Raw genomic sequence first — 14892 nt, 5'->3', positions numbered from 1 at the left:
TTAACGATATTTTTTCACTCCAGAAGTATGTTCAGGTGCCAGTACTGACCGAATTTGTTCCCATAAGGAACATTGTGAAGTAGATTAGTCCATTTCAGACCCCCAAACATACACGTGCAAACGCACTTACATAAATACACTTACATAATTGGTCGCATTCGGAGGTGATCGTTATGCTGGGGTCCACTGTACTTTCTTTTTTCAACAAGTCGGCTGTCTCCCACCGAGGCAGGGTGACCCAAAAAGAAAGAAAATCCCCAAAAAGAAATTACTTTCATCATCATTCAACACTTTCACCTCACTCACACAACCATTGTCTTTGCAGAGGCACTCAGATATGACAGTTTAGTTATAGTTAAGTTTTTGAGTTCTAGGATTTAATGAAATTCCAAATAATCAATGAGTAGGGATCCTGGAATCTATGTTACTCAGCATTACTGAAACGCTCACAGGCATCATATTTGGGTTAAAAGGATCGGTAGATCAAGGGAGTAATGAAGCAAATGCCCCTACCCTCTGGAGTCGATAAAAATGAAGTTTTATACTCAAAACTTTGTTTTTGCAAAACACTTTAATGTCAGATAAAAACAAAAAGTAAAAACATTAAAATTTCAAGGGAAGAAATTCCTCTACATCATACTGTATATAAATAATTTTGTGTCTGGGGGGTCATCTGAATTGTTGTATTTGCAGCAAGACAGTGATAATGTGAATTATGGTGAAAGTGTTTCTATTTCAGGTCATCCTTCCTCAGTGTGAGATGGCCAGCATTAAAAAAAATCGTGTTCTCTCCTTTGGTTTTTTTATGAACCCACCACCAGCTAAGAGCATTTGTAAACAAAAAATAGACACAACAGAAACAAGAGGATAAGCTTTAGCAGTGTACAGAAAGTAATCCAGAGAGTAAGACTGTTCATTCAAGGGTTAGCAGCACAGTTTGCATTAGGTTAAATGCATGTGAGCATAATAACCGATTTTTGTCTTTTTGCAACAGATTGAACACTCACAGGCTTCCAATTAATTCCTATTAGAAATGGAATTAGTGGCAATGTAAATTCACAATCCACCTTGCTTGAAAATTTTAGCAAAATGTTTCCAAAACAGACATTTAAAAGTTTTAATAAAAATGAAATCAGGGAGCATAAGCCTGGGGAATGATAGAAAGAGTAAAGCCAATAAATTACTAAATGGGAATTGGTTTTAGCTAAACCAAAGTATGGTTCAAGATGGAATATATCAAGTAAGTAAAGTCCAAACAAATACTGTATGCTGAATGCAAATTTATAGACAGAAGACAATGGATTGTCGCAGTATACGAGTTTAACTTCTCCCTGTTGTTGAATACATACATGCACATTCATACATACATGCATATTCATACATACATGCATACATATACACATACATATCTAAATACATATGGTAAAGACAACATAATAAAAAACAGTATTTCATACTCATGTGAAAGAAGTTATAATATCTACTTGTCTGAAATGCTCTGTATACCAAGGGCTTTCTGCATGTACACCTAATGTCACCCATCTCTGTACAAACATTGTATCATGCTGAAACAAAGAATTTGAATTTGAATGTGATTGATAGCCCACTACTTACACACACATGAGAATGAGCTTCAGTATACACAAGTTGCAGTTTTGCTCGAGTTTTGGTGTACTGGTGCAGAAAGTTATCCAAGTCTCTGATGATTTTGTCACATGCTAGACACAACCAAAGATCCCACTTGCCTTTCTGGGTGGTTTGTATGCAACTACTTAAAAATTTTCTTAAGCAATTTATCACAGTCATCTGTAAATGCAAAATGGGGACATTATTAACAGAAAAGGTTTACTTGTCTCAAGTGTGTTACTTAACTTTTTACTTAATTAAGAAAGTAAGTTGATGACTTCTGAAGGATAGTTGAGAAAGTTGATTAAATTTTATTATTATATTCATGAAGAAGTACTGAAGCTATACAGGTCATACAATGCCTAGGGAGTGTGACAGGTAGCAGTATGCCTGGAGATATTAGGTATATTCCAGGTATACCCCAACCTGTCATACTCTCCAGGCATTCTATGACACATAAAGCTTCAGCACTTCCTCGTGAATATAATCAAATTTGATGTGAGAAGGATGGGGGTAGCTCCATTTCCTTGAATCCAAACCCCTTCAACAGCATGTAGGCACCCTCCTTGATGGGTGAGGATGCTGAGTCTCGGTGGATTATTAGAAGTGTGTTACGAATGATATATTAGAAAGGCAGCAAGTGAATGAGTGATGGTAAATGTTTTCCTTCTTTGGGTCAGCCTGGCTTGATGAAAAATATGTAATGTTAAAAAATTACTTTTAATTGGGTATGTAGTATTTATTTAATAACTATTTAATTACAAATTTTGTGCCTTTTTCTAGTAATGAAACTACCTTTTACCTTCTTTAAATATGTATCAGATAGTGAATGTTAAATTTATTTATTGCTACCTGACTATCCTGATTCCAAAGACTTGACTCTCTGATCATGGGTTCTATCCCCGCCCATGGTATGGTCTGATTCCAAACATTTATACTCAGGCAATTCTTGCCTCAGCCTTGTCCTACCCATTATCTACATACTGTCAATAGCACCATACCTGCTTTCCATCAAATTAAGATTTTGTGCAGTGGTTTATTTTTGGGAAAACTCTCGAAACAGGTTTACTCACAGAAATAAAGTGAATATAAATAAACAGAGAACAATGGTGTGTGCTATAATGCTGTACTGAAAGGCAGAGGTTTGAACATCAGATCAGCACATGAAAGCATGTTCAATTAGAGTGAGTAAAGTTTAGAAATGTTTGGGATATTACATGCTGTTGGAGTGTCAGCATGGTAATATTTATGAAGGGATTCAGCAAAACCTGTTAGTCGGGCTTGAGCTTTGGAAGTTGGAAATACCATGCCCGCACCTTGATATTATTATGGTTAGGAGAGTTATCACTGAATCAGATAAAACAATTAAACTTGATAGAAGCCATATAACATGTCCTTATAGGATATTCAATTCTCTTGCATTTATTGTAACTCCTAAATTTATATTTACAGTCACCTAAGAGACTGTATGTATAAAACCACTCAATTTGTCATTGCCTTATTAATCTTAAGTTAGTCTTAAGTTTTCCTGAAATGCTCTACACATTAAGGGGCTTTCTACATGCACACCTATGTGTCATTCACTTTGTACCAATGTTGTATTATGCAGAAATAAAGTATCTTATCTTATCAAAAAAAAAAAAAAAAGTAGCTAGGGAATAACTGACAGTGAATACTGTATACTTTTTGGCAAATTATTTAAATTAATTAAAATTTAAAGAATCTCATAACTGGCTTAGAGCAGCAACATAGGAAACTGCAGATACGACATATACTACATAAAAATATCAGTAATATACAGTTAATAGCTTTATCAGAAAAGATTCTTGAGAGTGCAATGCAATATATAAATTTCCTTAAAAAGTAATACAGCAAGTTTTATTCATTAAAGTGTAAAGTACTGTTGCTACAAAAATCTTCCCATTATGCATTCCTAGTACTGCATACGTATCTTGCCATACCTTCGTGTACTTAAGCACATGATGGTTGGTATATGAAGTGGCACCCAGAGATGAGAGCTTCTTACAGCAGATGAAACAGATGTCAGCTACCATGTTCTCAACTGTGCCCATTATGTATGAAACCTTAGATTATCACGATGCTCTAGAAATAAAAAACTGAAGCTATTGTATTTGCCAACGTAAAACACTATTGATGTTTATTATGTAAGTGCATATACAGCTTTCATGTATACATACAGAAATGTATGTATACATGAATAGCCTGGAACCTAACCTGCTTATACAGCAGGTTAGGTTCCAGGCTACTGCTGTACAGTGAAAATCACAGTCACTTCTGGGCACTTATTAAAGAAAAAAAAGTTTTACCACTCGTAAGAGCATAAGAACATAAGAAAGGAGGAACACTGCAGGAGGCCTGTTGGCCCATACTAGGCAGGTCCTTTACAATTCATCCCACTAACAAAACATTTACCTTCAATGCTACCCAAGAAATAAGCTCTGATATGCAAGTCCCACTCAAATCCAACCCCTCTCACTCATGCATTTATCCAACCTAAATTTGAAACTACCCAAAATCCTAGCCTCAATAACCCAACTAGGTAGACTGTTCCACTCATCAACTACCCTATTTCCAAACCAAAACTTTCCTACATCCTTTCTAAATCTAAACTTATCTAATTTAAATCCATTACTGTGGGTTCTCTCTTGGAGAGATATCCTCAAGACTTTATTTATATTCCCTTTATTAATACATATAAATACATATAAATGACCTCATAGGGGACAGGAGCCGTAGTGGGGAAACAAGTGTAGTCAAAGATAAGATAAAACCAATATTGCAAACTAGAAATACCACAGGAAATAGCAAACAAGAGGACTCCACCAGCAATAGTGAGGATATATTACCAAAAACAACTGGTGGGAGCTCCATTGTTGGTGCTAGGGAGGATAGGAATAAGACAGGTAAACATGCACCAACAGGGAATACAGTCACAGAAACCCAAGGCAAACGGAAACCAAGCCTGTGCACATACTATGCACTTGGTATCTGCAGACATGGGAAATCTGGAAAAACAGACGGGACGTGCAACTATGACCACCCTAGAAAATGCCGTGCCCATATGACAACAGGAAAATGCAAACTCCCTTCCTGTAAGCTTTTTCACCCTGAAATGTGTACCTCTTCAGTACAGGAAAGACTGTGCTATAACTTAAATTGCCAGGCACACCATCTAAAGGGAACAATAAGATACAAAACATCCAGGCCATGGGAAAACCTGGGTAGCCACAGCCACTCAAGAGGGAGAGGTTTTTTAGTGCCAGGAAGGAAAAAAAACTGGCAGGAAATGGCAGAAATCGTACACCAAATGCCGGAAAAAAAATCCCCCCCCAGTACCAACAATACCACCAGTCTGATGACATTCTTCTTTGCAAATATACAGGGTCTAAAGCCAGCAACAAACAACAAAATACCTTTCATCCGTGGACTGCTTGCAGAGGCAAAGGCAATGTTCGCGGCTTTCACTGAGACCCACATAAAGGATCACTGGGACAACGAAATATGGATCCCAGGTTACAACCTATACAGATGTGACAGAGTGAACAGGCAAAAGGGGGGGGGGGGGGGTTGGCCTGTACATTGCAGAGTCACTTGTTTGCACAGAACTGCTTAATGCCTCAAATGATGTAGTGGAAGTTTTAGCAGTAAAGGTCGCGAACCAAAACCTAGTCATAGTGGTAGTCTACAAGCCTCCTGATGCAACATCCCAGCAATTCCAGGAACAGCTGTTAAAAATTGACCACTGTCTGGAAAATCTTCCAGCTCCTGCACCCAACATCTTGCTCCTGGGGGATTTCAACTTAAGGCACCTAAAATGGAGGAATATAGCAAATAATATTGTTGCAGTAATAACACCAGGAGGCAGCTCTGATGAAAGCTCACACTCACACGAGCTTTTAAATCTCTGCACAAAATTCAATTTAAATCAGCAAATAATACAGCCTACTAGACTGGAGAATACACTAGACTTCATCTTCACTAACAATGATGATCTGATAAGAAATGTCACCATATCAAAAACAATATACTCAGATCACAACATAATTGAGGTTCAGACATGTATGCGTGGAGCCCCAGACCGACATAATGAGACTAGTCATGAGGGAGCATTCACCAAATTCAACTTCAATAACAAAAACATAAAGTGGGACCAAGTAAACCAAGTCCTAGCCGATATAAGCTGGGAAGATATACTAAGCAACACAGACCCCAACTTATGCCTAGAACAGATTAACTTGGTGGCACTTGATGTATGCACAAGGCTTATTCCTCTAAGAAAAAGGAGGAGTAGACGTAAAATAGAAAGAGACAGGCGCTCCCTTTACAGGCGACGGAAAAGAATAACAGAGCGGCTAAAAGAGGTCAATATATATGAAATGCGTAGGGAGACACTGGTCAGAGAAATAGCAAGCATCGAACTTAAGCTAAAGGAATCTTATAGGAGTCAGGAATCGCGGGAAGAACTAAAAGCCATAAATGAAATCAAAAGAAACCCAAAGTATTTCTTCTCCTATGCCAAATCAAAGTCGAGAACAACGTCCAGTATTGGGCCCCTACTTAAACAAGATGGGTCCTACACAGATGACAGCAAGGAAATAAGTGAGCTTCTCAAGTCCCAATATGACTCAGTTTTTAGCAAGCCGCTAACCAGACTGAGAGTCGAAGATCAAAATTATTTTTTTATGAGAGAGCCACAGAATTTGGTTAACACAAGCCTATCCAATGTTATCCTGATGCCAAATGACTTCGAACAGGCAATAAATGACATGCCCATGCACTCTGCCCCAGGGCCAGACTCATGGAACTCAGTGTTCATCAAGAACTGCAAGAAGCCCCTATCACGAGCCTTTACCATCCTATGGAGAGGGAGCATGGACACGGGGGTCGTCCCACAGTTACTAAAAACAACAGACATAGCCCCACTCCACAAAGGGGGCAGTAAAGCAACAGCAAAGAGCTACAGACCGATAGCACTAACATCCCATATCATAAAAATCTTTGAAAGGGTCCTAAGAAGCAAGATCACCACCCATCTAGAAACCCATCAGTTACACAACCCAGGGCAACATGAGTTTAGAACAGGTCGCTCCTGTCTGTCTCAACTATTGGATCACTACGACAAGGTCCTAGATGCACTAGAAGACCAAAAGAATGCAGATGTAATATATACAGACTTTGCAAAAGCCTTCGACAAGTGTGACCATGGTGTAATAGCGCACAAAATGCGTGCTAAAGGAATAACAGGAAAAGTCGGTCGATGGATCTATAATTTCCTCACTAACAGAACACAGAGAGTAGTAGTCAACAGAGTAAAGTCCGAGGCAGCTACGGTGAAAAGCTCTGTTCCACAAGGCACAGTACTCGCTCCCATCTTGTTCCTCATCCTCATATTTGACATAGACAAGGATGTCAGCCACAGCACCGTGTCTTCCTTTGCAGATGACACCCGAATCTGCATGACAGTGTCTTCCATTGCAGACACTGCAAGGCTCCAGGCGGACATCAACCAAATGTTTCAGTGGGGTGCAGAAAACAATATGAAGTTCAATGATGAGAAATTTCAATTACTCAGATATGGTAAACACGAGGAAATTAAATCTTCATCAGAGTACAAAACAAATTCTGACCACAAAATAGAGCAAAACACCAACGTCAAAGACCAGGGAGTGATCATGTCGGAGGATCTCACCTTCAAGGACCATAACATTGTATCAATCGCATCTGCTAGAAAAATGACAGGATGGATAATGAGAACCTTCAAAACTAGGGAGGCCAAGCCCATGATGACACTCTTCAGGTCACTTGTTCTATCTAGGCTGGAATATTGCTGCACACTAACAGCACCTTTCAAGGCAGGTGAAATTGCTGACCTAGAAAATGTACAGAGAACCTTCACGGCGCGCATAACGGAGATAAAACACCTCAATTACTGGGAGCGCTCGAGGTTCCTAAACCTGTATTCCCTGGAATGCAGGCGGGAGAGATACATGATTATATACACCTGGAAAATCCTGGAGGGACTAGTACCGAACTTGCACACGAAAATCACTCACTACGAAAGCAAAAGACTTGGCAGACGATGCAACATCCCCCCAATGAAAAGCAGGGGTGTCACTAGCATGTTAAGAGACCATACAATAAGTGTCAGGGGCCCGAGACTGTTCAACTGCCTCCCAGCATACATAAGGGGGATTACCAACAGACCCCTGGCAGTCTTCAAGCTGGCACTGGACAAGCACCTAAAGTCGGTTCCTGACCAGCCGGGCTGTGGCGCGTACGTTGGTTTGTGTGCAGCCAGCAGTAACAGCCTGGTTGATCAGGCTCTGATCCACCAGGAGGCCTGGTCACAGACTGGGCCGCGGGGGCGTTGACCCCCGGAACTCTCTCCAGGTAAACTCCAGGTAATACCCATCTTCCACTTATACATTTCTATCATGTCTCCCCTCATTCTTCGTCTAACAAGTGAATGTAATTTAAGAGTCTTCTATCTTTCTTCATAAGCAAGATTTCTAATACTATGAATTAATTTAGTCATTCTACGCTGAATGTTTTCTAACGAATTTATGTCCATTCTGTAATATGGAGACTAGAACTGAGCTGCATAATCTAGGTGAGGCCTTACTAATGATGTATAAAGCTGCAGTATAACCTCTGGTCTTCTGTTGCTTACACTTCTTGATATAAATCCCAATAATCTATTTGCCTTATTACGTACACTTAGGCATTGCTGTCTAGGTTTAAGGTTGCTGCTCACAATAACCCCCAAGTCATTTTCACAATCTGTATGGCTAAGTTCTACATCATTTAACTTATAAGTGCTAGGGTTATGGACATTCCCGAGCTTCAGAACCTTGCATTTATCAACATTGAACTGCATCTGCCACTTTTCTGACCAAGAAGAGAGTTTGTCTAAATCCTCCTGAAGTTCCCTAACATCTATGTTTGAATCAATTATCCTACCTATCTTTGTGTCATCGGCGAATTTGCTCATATCACTAGTAATACCCTCATCAAGGTCATTGATATACAGTGGAGCCCCGCTTAACGATCACCTCCCAATGCGACCAATTATGTAAGTGTATTTATTTAAGTGCGTTTGTACGTGTATGTTTGGGGGTCTGAAATGGACTAATCTACTTCACAATATTCCTTATGGGAACAAATTTGGTCAGTACTCGCACCTGAACATACTTCTGGAATGAAAAAATATCGTTAACTGGGGGTCCACTGTATATTATAAACAACAACGGGCCTAAAACTGATCCCTGTGGTATGCCACTTGTTACAGATCCCCACTCGGATTTAACCCCATTTAAGCATACTCTCTGCTTCCTATTAGTGAGCCATGACTCGATCCATGACAGCACTTTTCCCCCAATGCCATGAGCTGCCACTTTTTTTAAGTCTCTGGTGCAGTACTCTATCAAAAGCCTTACTAAAATCTAAGTAAACAATATCGAATTCTTTATCATGATCAACGGCCTCAAAACCTTTACTGAAGAACGTCAACAAATTAGTTAGGCAGGAAAGGCCCCTTGTGAATCCATGCTGAGTATCATTAATCAAGCTATGCTTATCCAGATGGCATCTTATATTATCGGCTATAATTGACTCTAGTAACTTGCCCACAATTGAGGTTAGGCTTATTGGGCGGTAATTTGACGGCAACAACTTGTTCCCTGCTTTAAAAAATAGGAATTACATTTCCTTGAAATGTTTCCTTTAATAAAGGTCCTCAACTGCACCTGTGTCCCTTTCCACAACTGTCAGACCCTAGTGGGTTTAGTGCTTCATTTTGATTATAATAATAATCCATAGTTATCAGTATCACCAGACTACTGACAACCAGTGCATGATGGCGACAAACATCCCAGGAGTCGAGAAACCAGGAGAAATTCAACATTGATGATCAGGGCTGGGGTACAGCGAGATGTACTCACCTAATTGTGGTTGCAGGGATCGAGTCATAGCTCCTGGTCCTGCCTCTTCACTGGTCACACACTCCACCAAGACTGAAACATAAGATATGTTGGGATTTTCAACCCAGAGTATGGAGGATTAGCCACCCAGGATAACCTCGGGTAGGGAGGGTTAGCCACCCAGGATAACCTCGGGTAGGGAGGGTTAGCCACCCAGGATAACCTCGGGTAGGGAGGGTTAGCCACCCAGGATAACCTCGGGTAGGGAGGGTTAGCCACCCAGGATAACCTCGGGTAGGGAGGGTTAGCCACCCAGGATAACCTCGGGTAGGGAGGGTTAGCCACCCAGGATAACCTCGGGTAGGGAGGGTTAGCCACCCAGGATAACCTCGGGTAGGGAGGGTTAGCCACCCAAGATCACCTCGGGTAGGGAGGGTTAGCCACCCAGGATAACCTCGGGTAGGGAGGGTTAGCCACCCAGGATAACCTCGGGTAGGGAGGGTTAGCCACCCAGGATAACTTCGGGTAGGGAGGGTTAGCCACCCAGGATAACTTCGGGTAGGGAGGGTTAGCCACCCAGGATAACCTCGGGTAGGGAGGGTTAGCCACTCAGGATAACCCGGGGTAAGGACAACAAGTGTAAGGTAACTAACACCCAGGTACCTACCTACTGCTAGGTAAACAGGGACAGTAAGTGTAAAGTAAGTAAGAGGGACAGCAGGTGTAATGTAACTAACACCCAGGACCCCAATGGAAATAAGTCACTCTGTCTTACTTTTTTGGGTTATCCCAGGTTCTCTACACATATGCTGCTATGTATGATAATTTTATGTAACTGTATTTGTGTATACCTGAATAAACTTACTTACTTACTTACAAGTACCTACTTACTGCTAGGTGAACAGTAACAGCAAGTGTAACTAACACCCAGGTACCTACTTACTGCTAGGTGAACAGTAACAGCAAGTGTAACTAACACCCAGGTACCTACTTACTGCTAGGTGAACAGTAACAGCAAGTGTAACTAACACTCAGGTACCTACTTACTGCTAGGTGAACAGTGTCAGCAAGTGCAACTAACACCCAGGTACCTACTTACTGCTAGGTGAACAGTAACAGGAAGTGTAACTAACACCCAGGTACTTACTGCTAGGTGAACAGTAACAGCAAGTGTAACACCCAGGTACCTACTTACTGCTAGGTGAACAGTAACAGCAAGTGCAACTAACACCCAGGTACCTACTTACTGCTAGGTGAACAGTAACAGCAAGTGTAACTAATACTCAGGTACCTACTTACTGCTAGGTGAACAGTAACAGCAAGTGTAACTAACACCCAGGTACCTACTTACTGCTAGGTGAACAGTGTCAGCAAGTGCAACTAACACCCAGGTACCTACTTACTGCTAGGTGAACAGTGACAGCAAGTGTAACTAACACCCAGGTACCTACTTACTGCTAGGTGAACAGTAACAGCAAGTGTAACTAACACCCAGGTACCTACTTACTGCTAGGTGAACAGTAACAGCAAGTGTAACTAACACCCAGGTACCTACTTACTGCTAGGTGAACAGTAACAGCAAGTGCAACTAACACCCAGGTACCTACTTACTGCTAGGTGAACAGTGTCAGCAAGTGTAACTAACACCCAGGTACCTACTTACTGCTAGGTGAACAGTAACAGCAAGTGTAACTAACACCCAGGTACCTACTTACTGCTAGGTGAACAGTAACAGCAAGTGTAACTAACACCCAGGTACCTACTTACTGCTAGGTGAACAGTAACAGCAAGTGCAACTAACACCCAGGTACCTACTTACTGCTAGGTGAACAGTAACAGCAAGTGTAACACCCAGGTACCTACTTACTGCTAGGTGAACAGTAACAGCAGGTTTGTGTTGGGTTTATAAGGACCACTGACAGCTTACGTCGTATAGAACCCGACTTTGATAATAATCTTTATTTCTTCAAGGTATACAGACCATATCTGACATCAGTAACACATTACTATATAGAAAACCCCTTGTTATGTAGAGCATTTCCCGCATATTAGGTAAATTTTGTCCCAGGATGCCACCCATACCAGTCTACTATCACCCAGGTACCTATTTTACTGATAGGTGAACATGGACAGCAGGTGTCTTATGGAAACTCGTCCTAATTAACTTACTTTACTTATTTTCTTACTTACTTAATGTTTCCACCCACTAGAAATAAGATTTTGCTCGGATTTTTTAACCTCAGAGGGTTAGCCACCCAAGGTAACCCAAAGAAAGTCAGTCTGTCATCGAGGGACTGTCTGTCTTATTTCCATTGTGGTCCTTTAATCTTGGCCTCCAGGATGCCACCCACACCAGTCCACTATCACCCAGGTACCTACTTGCTTGCTAGGTAAACGGAGATAACAGGTGTAAGGTGTAGTTTTAAAATTAGGTCAGTGTGGCTAAATGGTCCCTAATGCTGTTCATCAGGTGTTGCGTTTCCTTATTTATAATTTGGAGGAGAAACTAAACGGTGGTTCAGTTAGTCCTGGACCAATACCATGTTAAAACTTGGTCCAGGACGGACCGAAACGTCGTTTAAAGTTTCGTTCGGGTAGGTAATGTTCGTCAGGAAACAGGACAAGAGTTTCATGAAGCTGATCTTAGTTGATGACCCACAGTTGGAGCTTCTGGTCACCTGACTGAGGCCTTCCACTGGCTTACCGGTCCATCCCTTTAAAAATTATGATCATAGTTATAATCATTTAGTTTCTAAAGTTTCGTTTTCAAGTGTGTGACTTATTTGTGATTGATTTCAGCCACGGTGTTGTGGTTTTAAATTTTTCTTACGAGAGTTAGCTTACTTCTCAGCCATTATGTAAATTAACCCACTTTATTTATCAAACATCAAAGTGCAGCACAGACCACTCTGCTTCTCGTTGCTAAACTTAAGTATCTATCAAGGTGTCCCGTAGCTGGGTTGGTAGCGCACTCAGCTCACACATTGAGGTCTTGGTTCGATCCCCGGTACGGGTAAGAACATTAGGACTTTTTTCATTAAGACACCTGTTGTCCATGTTGACCTAGCAGTAAAACGTACCTGGGTGTTAATTGACTGGTGTGGGTCGCATCCTGGGGATAAAATTGACCTAATTTACCCGAAATGCTCAGGATAAAAATGGACTTTCTATACAATAGTATGTCATTGATGTCAACTATAGTCTGTATAAGTTAATTCATGTAGAAATAATGGTATTATTATTATTATTATTATTATTATTATTATTATTATTATTATTATTATTATCAAAAAATAATATTTAAAAAAGTATATTTTGCAAGTTTACATTAATCTGATGTTAGTATATTAATAAATTACATTATCACTTTATTTTAATTCCCTTCTAAATATATTATAACACGTTAATAATATTTATGTGTATAATATTTGAAAGATGAGCGACCAGTGGCCGACATTTGGACTCCCGAGGAGGGCCAGCACTCTGACTGATAGAGACTTTTTGCCGATTTTCTCGGCAAACTAGGCAACGTAAGCCACTATTGCGGTACATAATGTTGCATGAAATATCACTGATTATTTTTACATATAATATTTTGGATTTATTATCTCTGAGTTAATATTAATGATGGATTTAGTTCTCTGGAGGAAGTTGAGGTTCCCGGGTTGAATTGGAAGCCATTTTTGTACAACGTTTTATTTTTTTTTATTTTACATGTCCAGTTATTTACGACAGCAGCTCTTTATTCATAAACAATGTCATTATTATACCACACTGCATCAAATTTCTTGTGAAATGTGTATAAATGTGGGTTAGTAACAGTTTAATTTTAAGGTGGGTCAACTGTCTAGAACCCATACAGGTTTAGTTCTCGCTTTTTTAAGCATTATCTACTGCTGCTTACTACTGCTGCTTACGATTGGTACAAGAGAGATTGATTAATGTTTATATTAAATTGTATTGATATGAGTAATCAGTAATAATGTGAAAGACATTAATGAAACTCCTAGTGCGACCGTCTGTCGTGTTGGGGGGGGGGGGGGTTGCAACCCCTAAATGGGTTGCAATGATTATGTATATATATAATGTGTATTACCTTTTCATATAATTTTATATTGCTTATATTTGCGATAATAGCTAAATCGTAAATGTATTACTTTATATTGTTATTTGACTTATGTTGTTAGGATGTAACATATTAAGTGCTCAGTTCAAGTCTTGATTGTCAAACTACTGTAATTATCGCTTGTAGCTCGTTAGACTGCCGGCTTCTGAGCTGCAGTTGTCCACGTAGCTATCACGTGATCGAGGGGGGGGGGGTCCTCACCTCCCCTAAAGTATTCAGTCTGGTCGAGACTCTCTTGGTGGTTGGACAGATTGTCTGTCTCATTATTCTTGTTAGTTCTGTAGAACTGTTCACAGAACATTGTATAGACTTAGTGATTTTCGACGTTGTACTGAGGTTGTGTGTCACATACAATCGAAACATCTCAGGTCCTGAGCTTTAGCTTCTCACCTAACTTGTACTGGTATCTGTGTATTATCACAGTCGGGGATTTTCTTATGCTGAACTTAGATTCAGTAGTATGGGAGTTTTGTGACTTTTGTGGAGGATCTGCAGATGGTCCCTACTTAGTGTCGTTATATTATCTCCTTGATCCTGATTGTGTCGCAGTTGCTTGTTGTATTGCTATTGGGCTTAGCATTCTTTTTATTGTTCAAGCAGACTGTTCTGGTTGCCAGTCAGTCAAGAAGTTAGTTTATGTGAGGACTTTGTCAGTCACTTGTTTAAGTCTAGTCGAGTCGTGAGACATAGCGAACTACTTAGAGCACTTACACACATACACAAACTTACTTGTACATATTTGTAATATCTTATTAAATGTTAATGTACCAGACGGTACTTAAGAATTATAAATGTGATATGTGCTTTCAGCACAATACTATTGTATACGAGAGAGATTAATATTATTTTGATTACTGTGATTAATTGAATTTAATTTAATTTGATAATATACCTCTAGACAACTTAATCATTAATAAATTTATTAAATTTCAATTTCTCTAGTTAGTAGCCTACCAGTTGTAATCCTGAAGCACTATTGAATCATACTGATTTCTAATGGATAAGTGGACAAGGATACTGACTACTTGTTACGAAAACCCAGTAGTAGTAACCAGTTACTAGTAACCAGTGTACCGTTGACTCAACGACCAACCGTCTCTGCCTGAGTCACTGTCTATTCATATTGCGCTGAACTGACACTATTTCAAAAGACCCACTCACTGGGTACTGGGCAGCCGGCTAGTCAGTATTACGAGTGTG

At 40.1% G+C, this 14892-nt stretch overlaps 2 protein-coding genes across 8 annotated transcripts in view; one reads left to right on the top strand and one right to left on the bottom strand.

Annotated features, from left to right (window-relative positions):
- LOC128699603 (zinc finger protein 90) overlaps nt 1–14892 on the bottom strand; it is a 207155-nt gene that overhangs the window by 16799 nt on the left and 175464 nt on the right. Inside the window, exons 1-4 of one of the 5 annotated variants that reach the window (XM_070099354.1) lie at nt 11434–11472; nt 9588–9659; nt 3588–3729; nt 1615–1806 (exon numbers count right to left, since the gene is read on the bottom strand). In XM_070099354.1, the coding sequence (XP_069955455.1) occupies nt 1615–1806; nt 3588–3698 (303 nt within the window). In that variant the 5' untranslated portion in view covers nt 3699–3729; nt 9588–9659; nt 11434–11472. Of the gene's footprint in view, nt 1–1614; nt 1807–3587; nt 3730–9587; nt 9660–10457; nt 10482–11429; nt 11480–14892 lie in introns of those variants that run through there. The other 4 variants (XM_053792326.2, XM_053792327.2, XM_070099356.1 and 1 more) reach the window with 4 other exon arrangements.
- The window catches only part of LOC128699602 (synaptonemal complex protein 1-like), a 161054-nt gene continuing 159163 nt past the window's right edge, over nt 13002–14892 (top strand). For 2 of the 3 annotated variants that reach the window (XM_070099353.1, XM_070099351.1), the window contains exon 1: nt 13002–13096. The gene's annotated coding sequence lies outside the window, so the exon portion shown is untranslated. Of the gene's footprint in view, nt 13113–14892 lie in introns of all 3 variants that reach the window. The other variant, XM_070099352.1, reaches the window with a different exon arrangement.

This window comes from Cherax quadricarinatus, chromosome 67 (genome assembly GCF_038502225.1).
Source record: "Cherax quadricarinatus isolate ZL_2023a chromosome 67, ASM3850222v1, whole genome shotgun sequence".
In the NCBI taxonomy this organism is placed as follows: Eukaryota; Metazoa; Arthropoda; class Malacostraca; order Decapoda; family Parastacidae; genus Cherax; species Cherax quadricarinatus.
The sequence above is the reverse complement of the archived record's forward strand: the minus strand, read 5'-3'. Positions and strand labels throughout refer to the sequence as shown.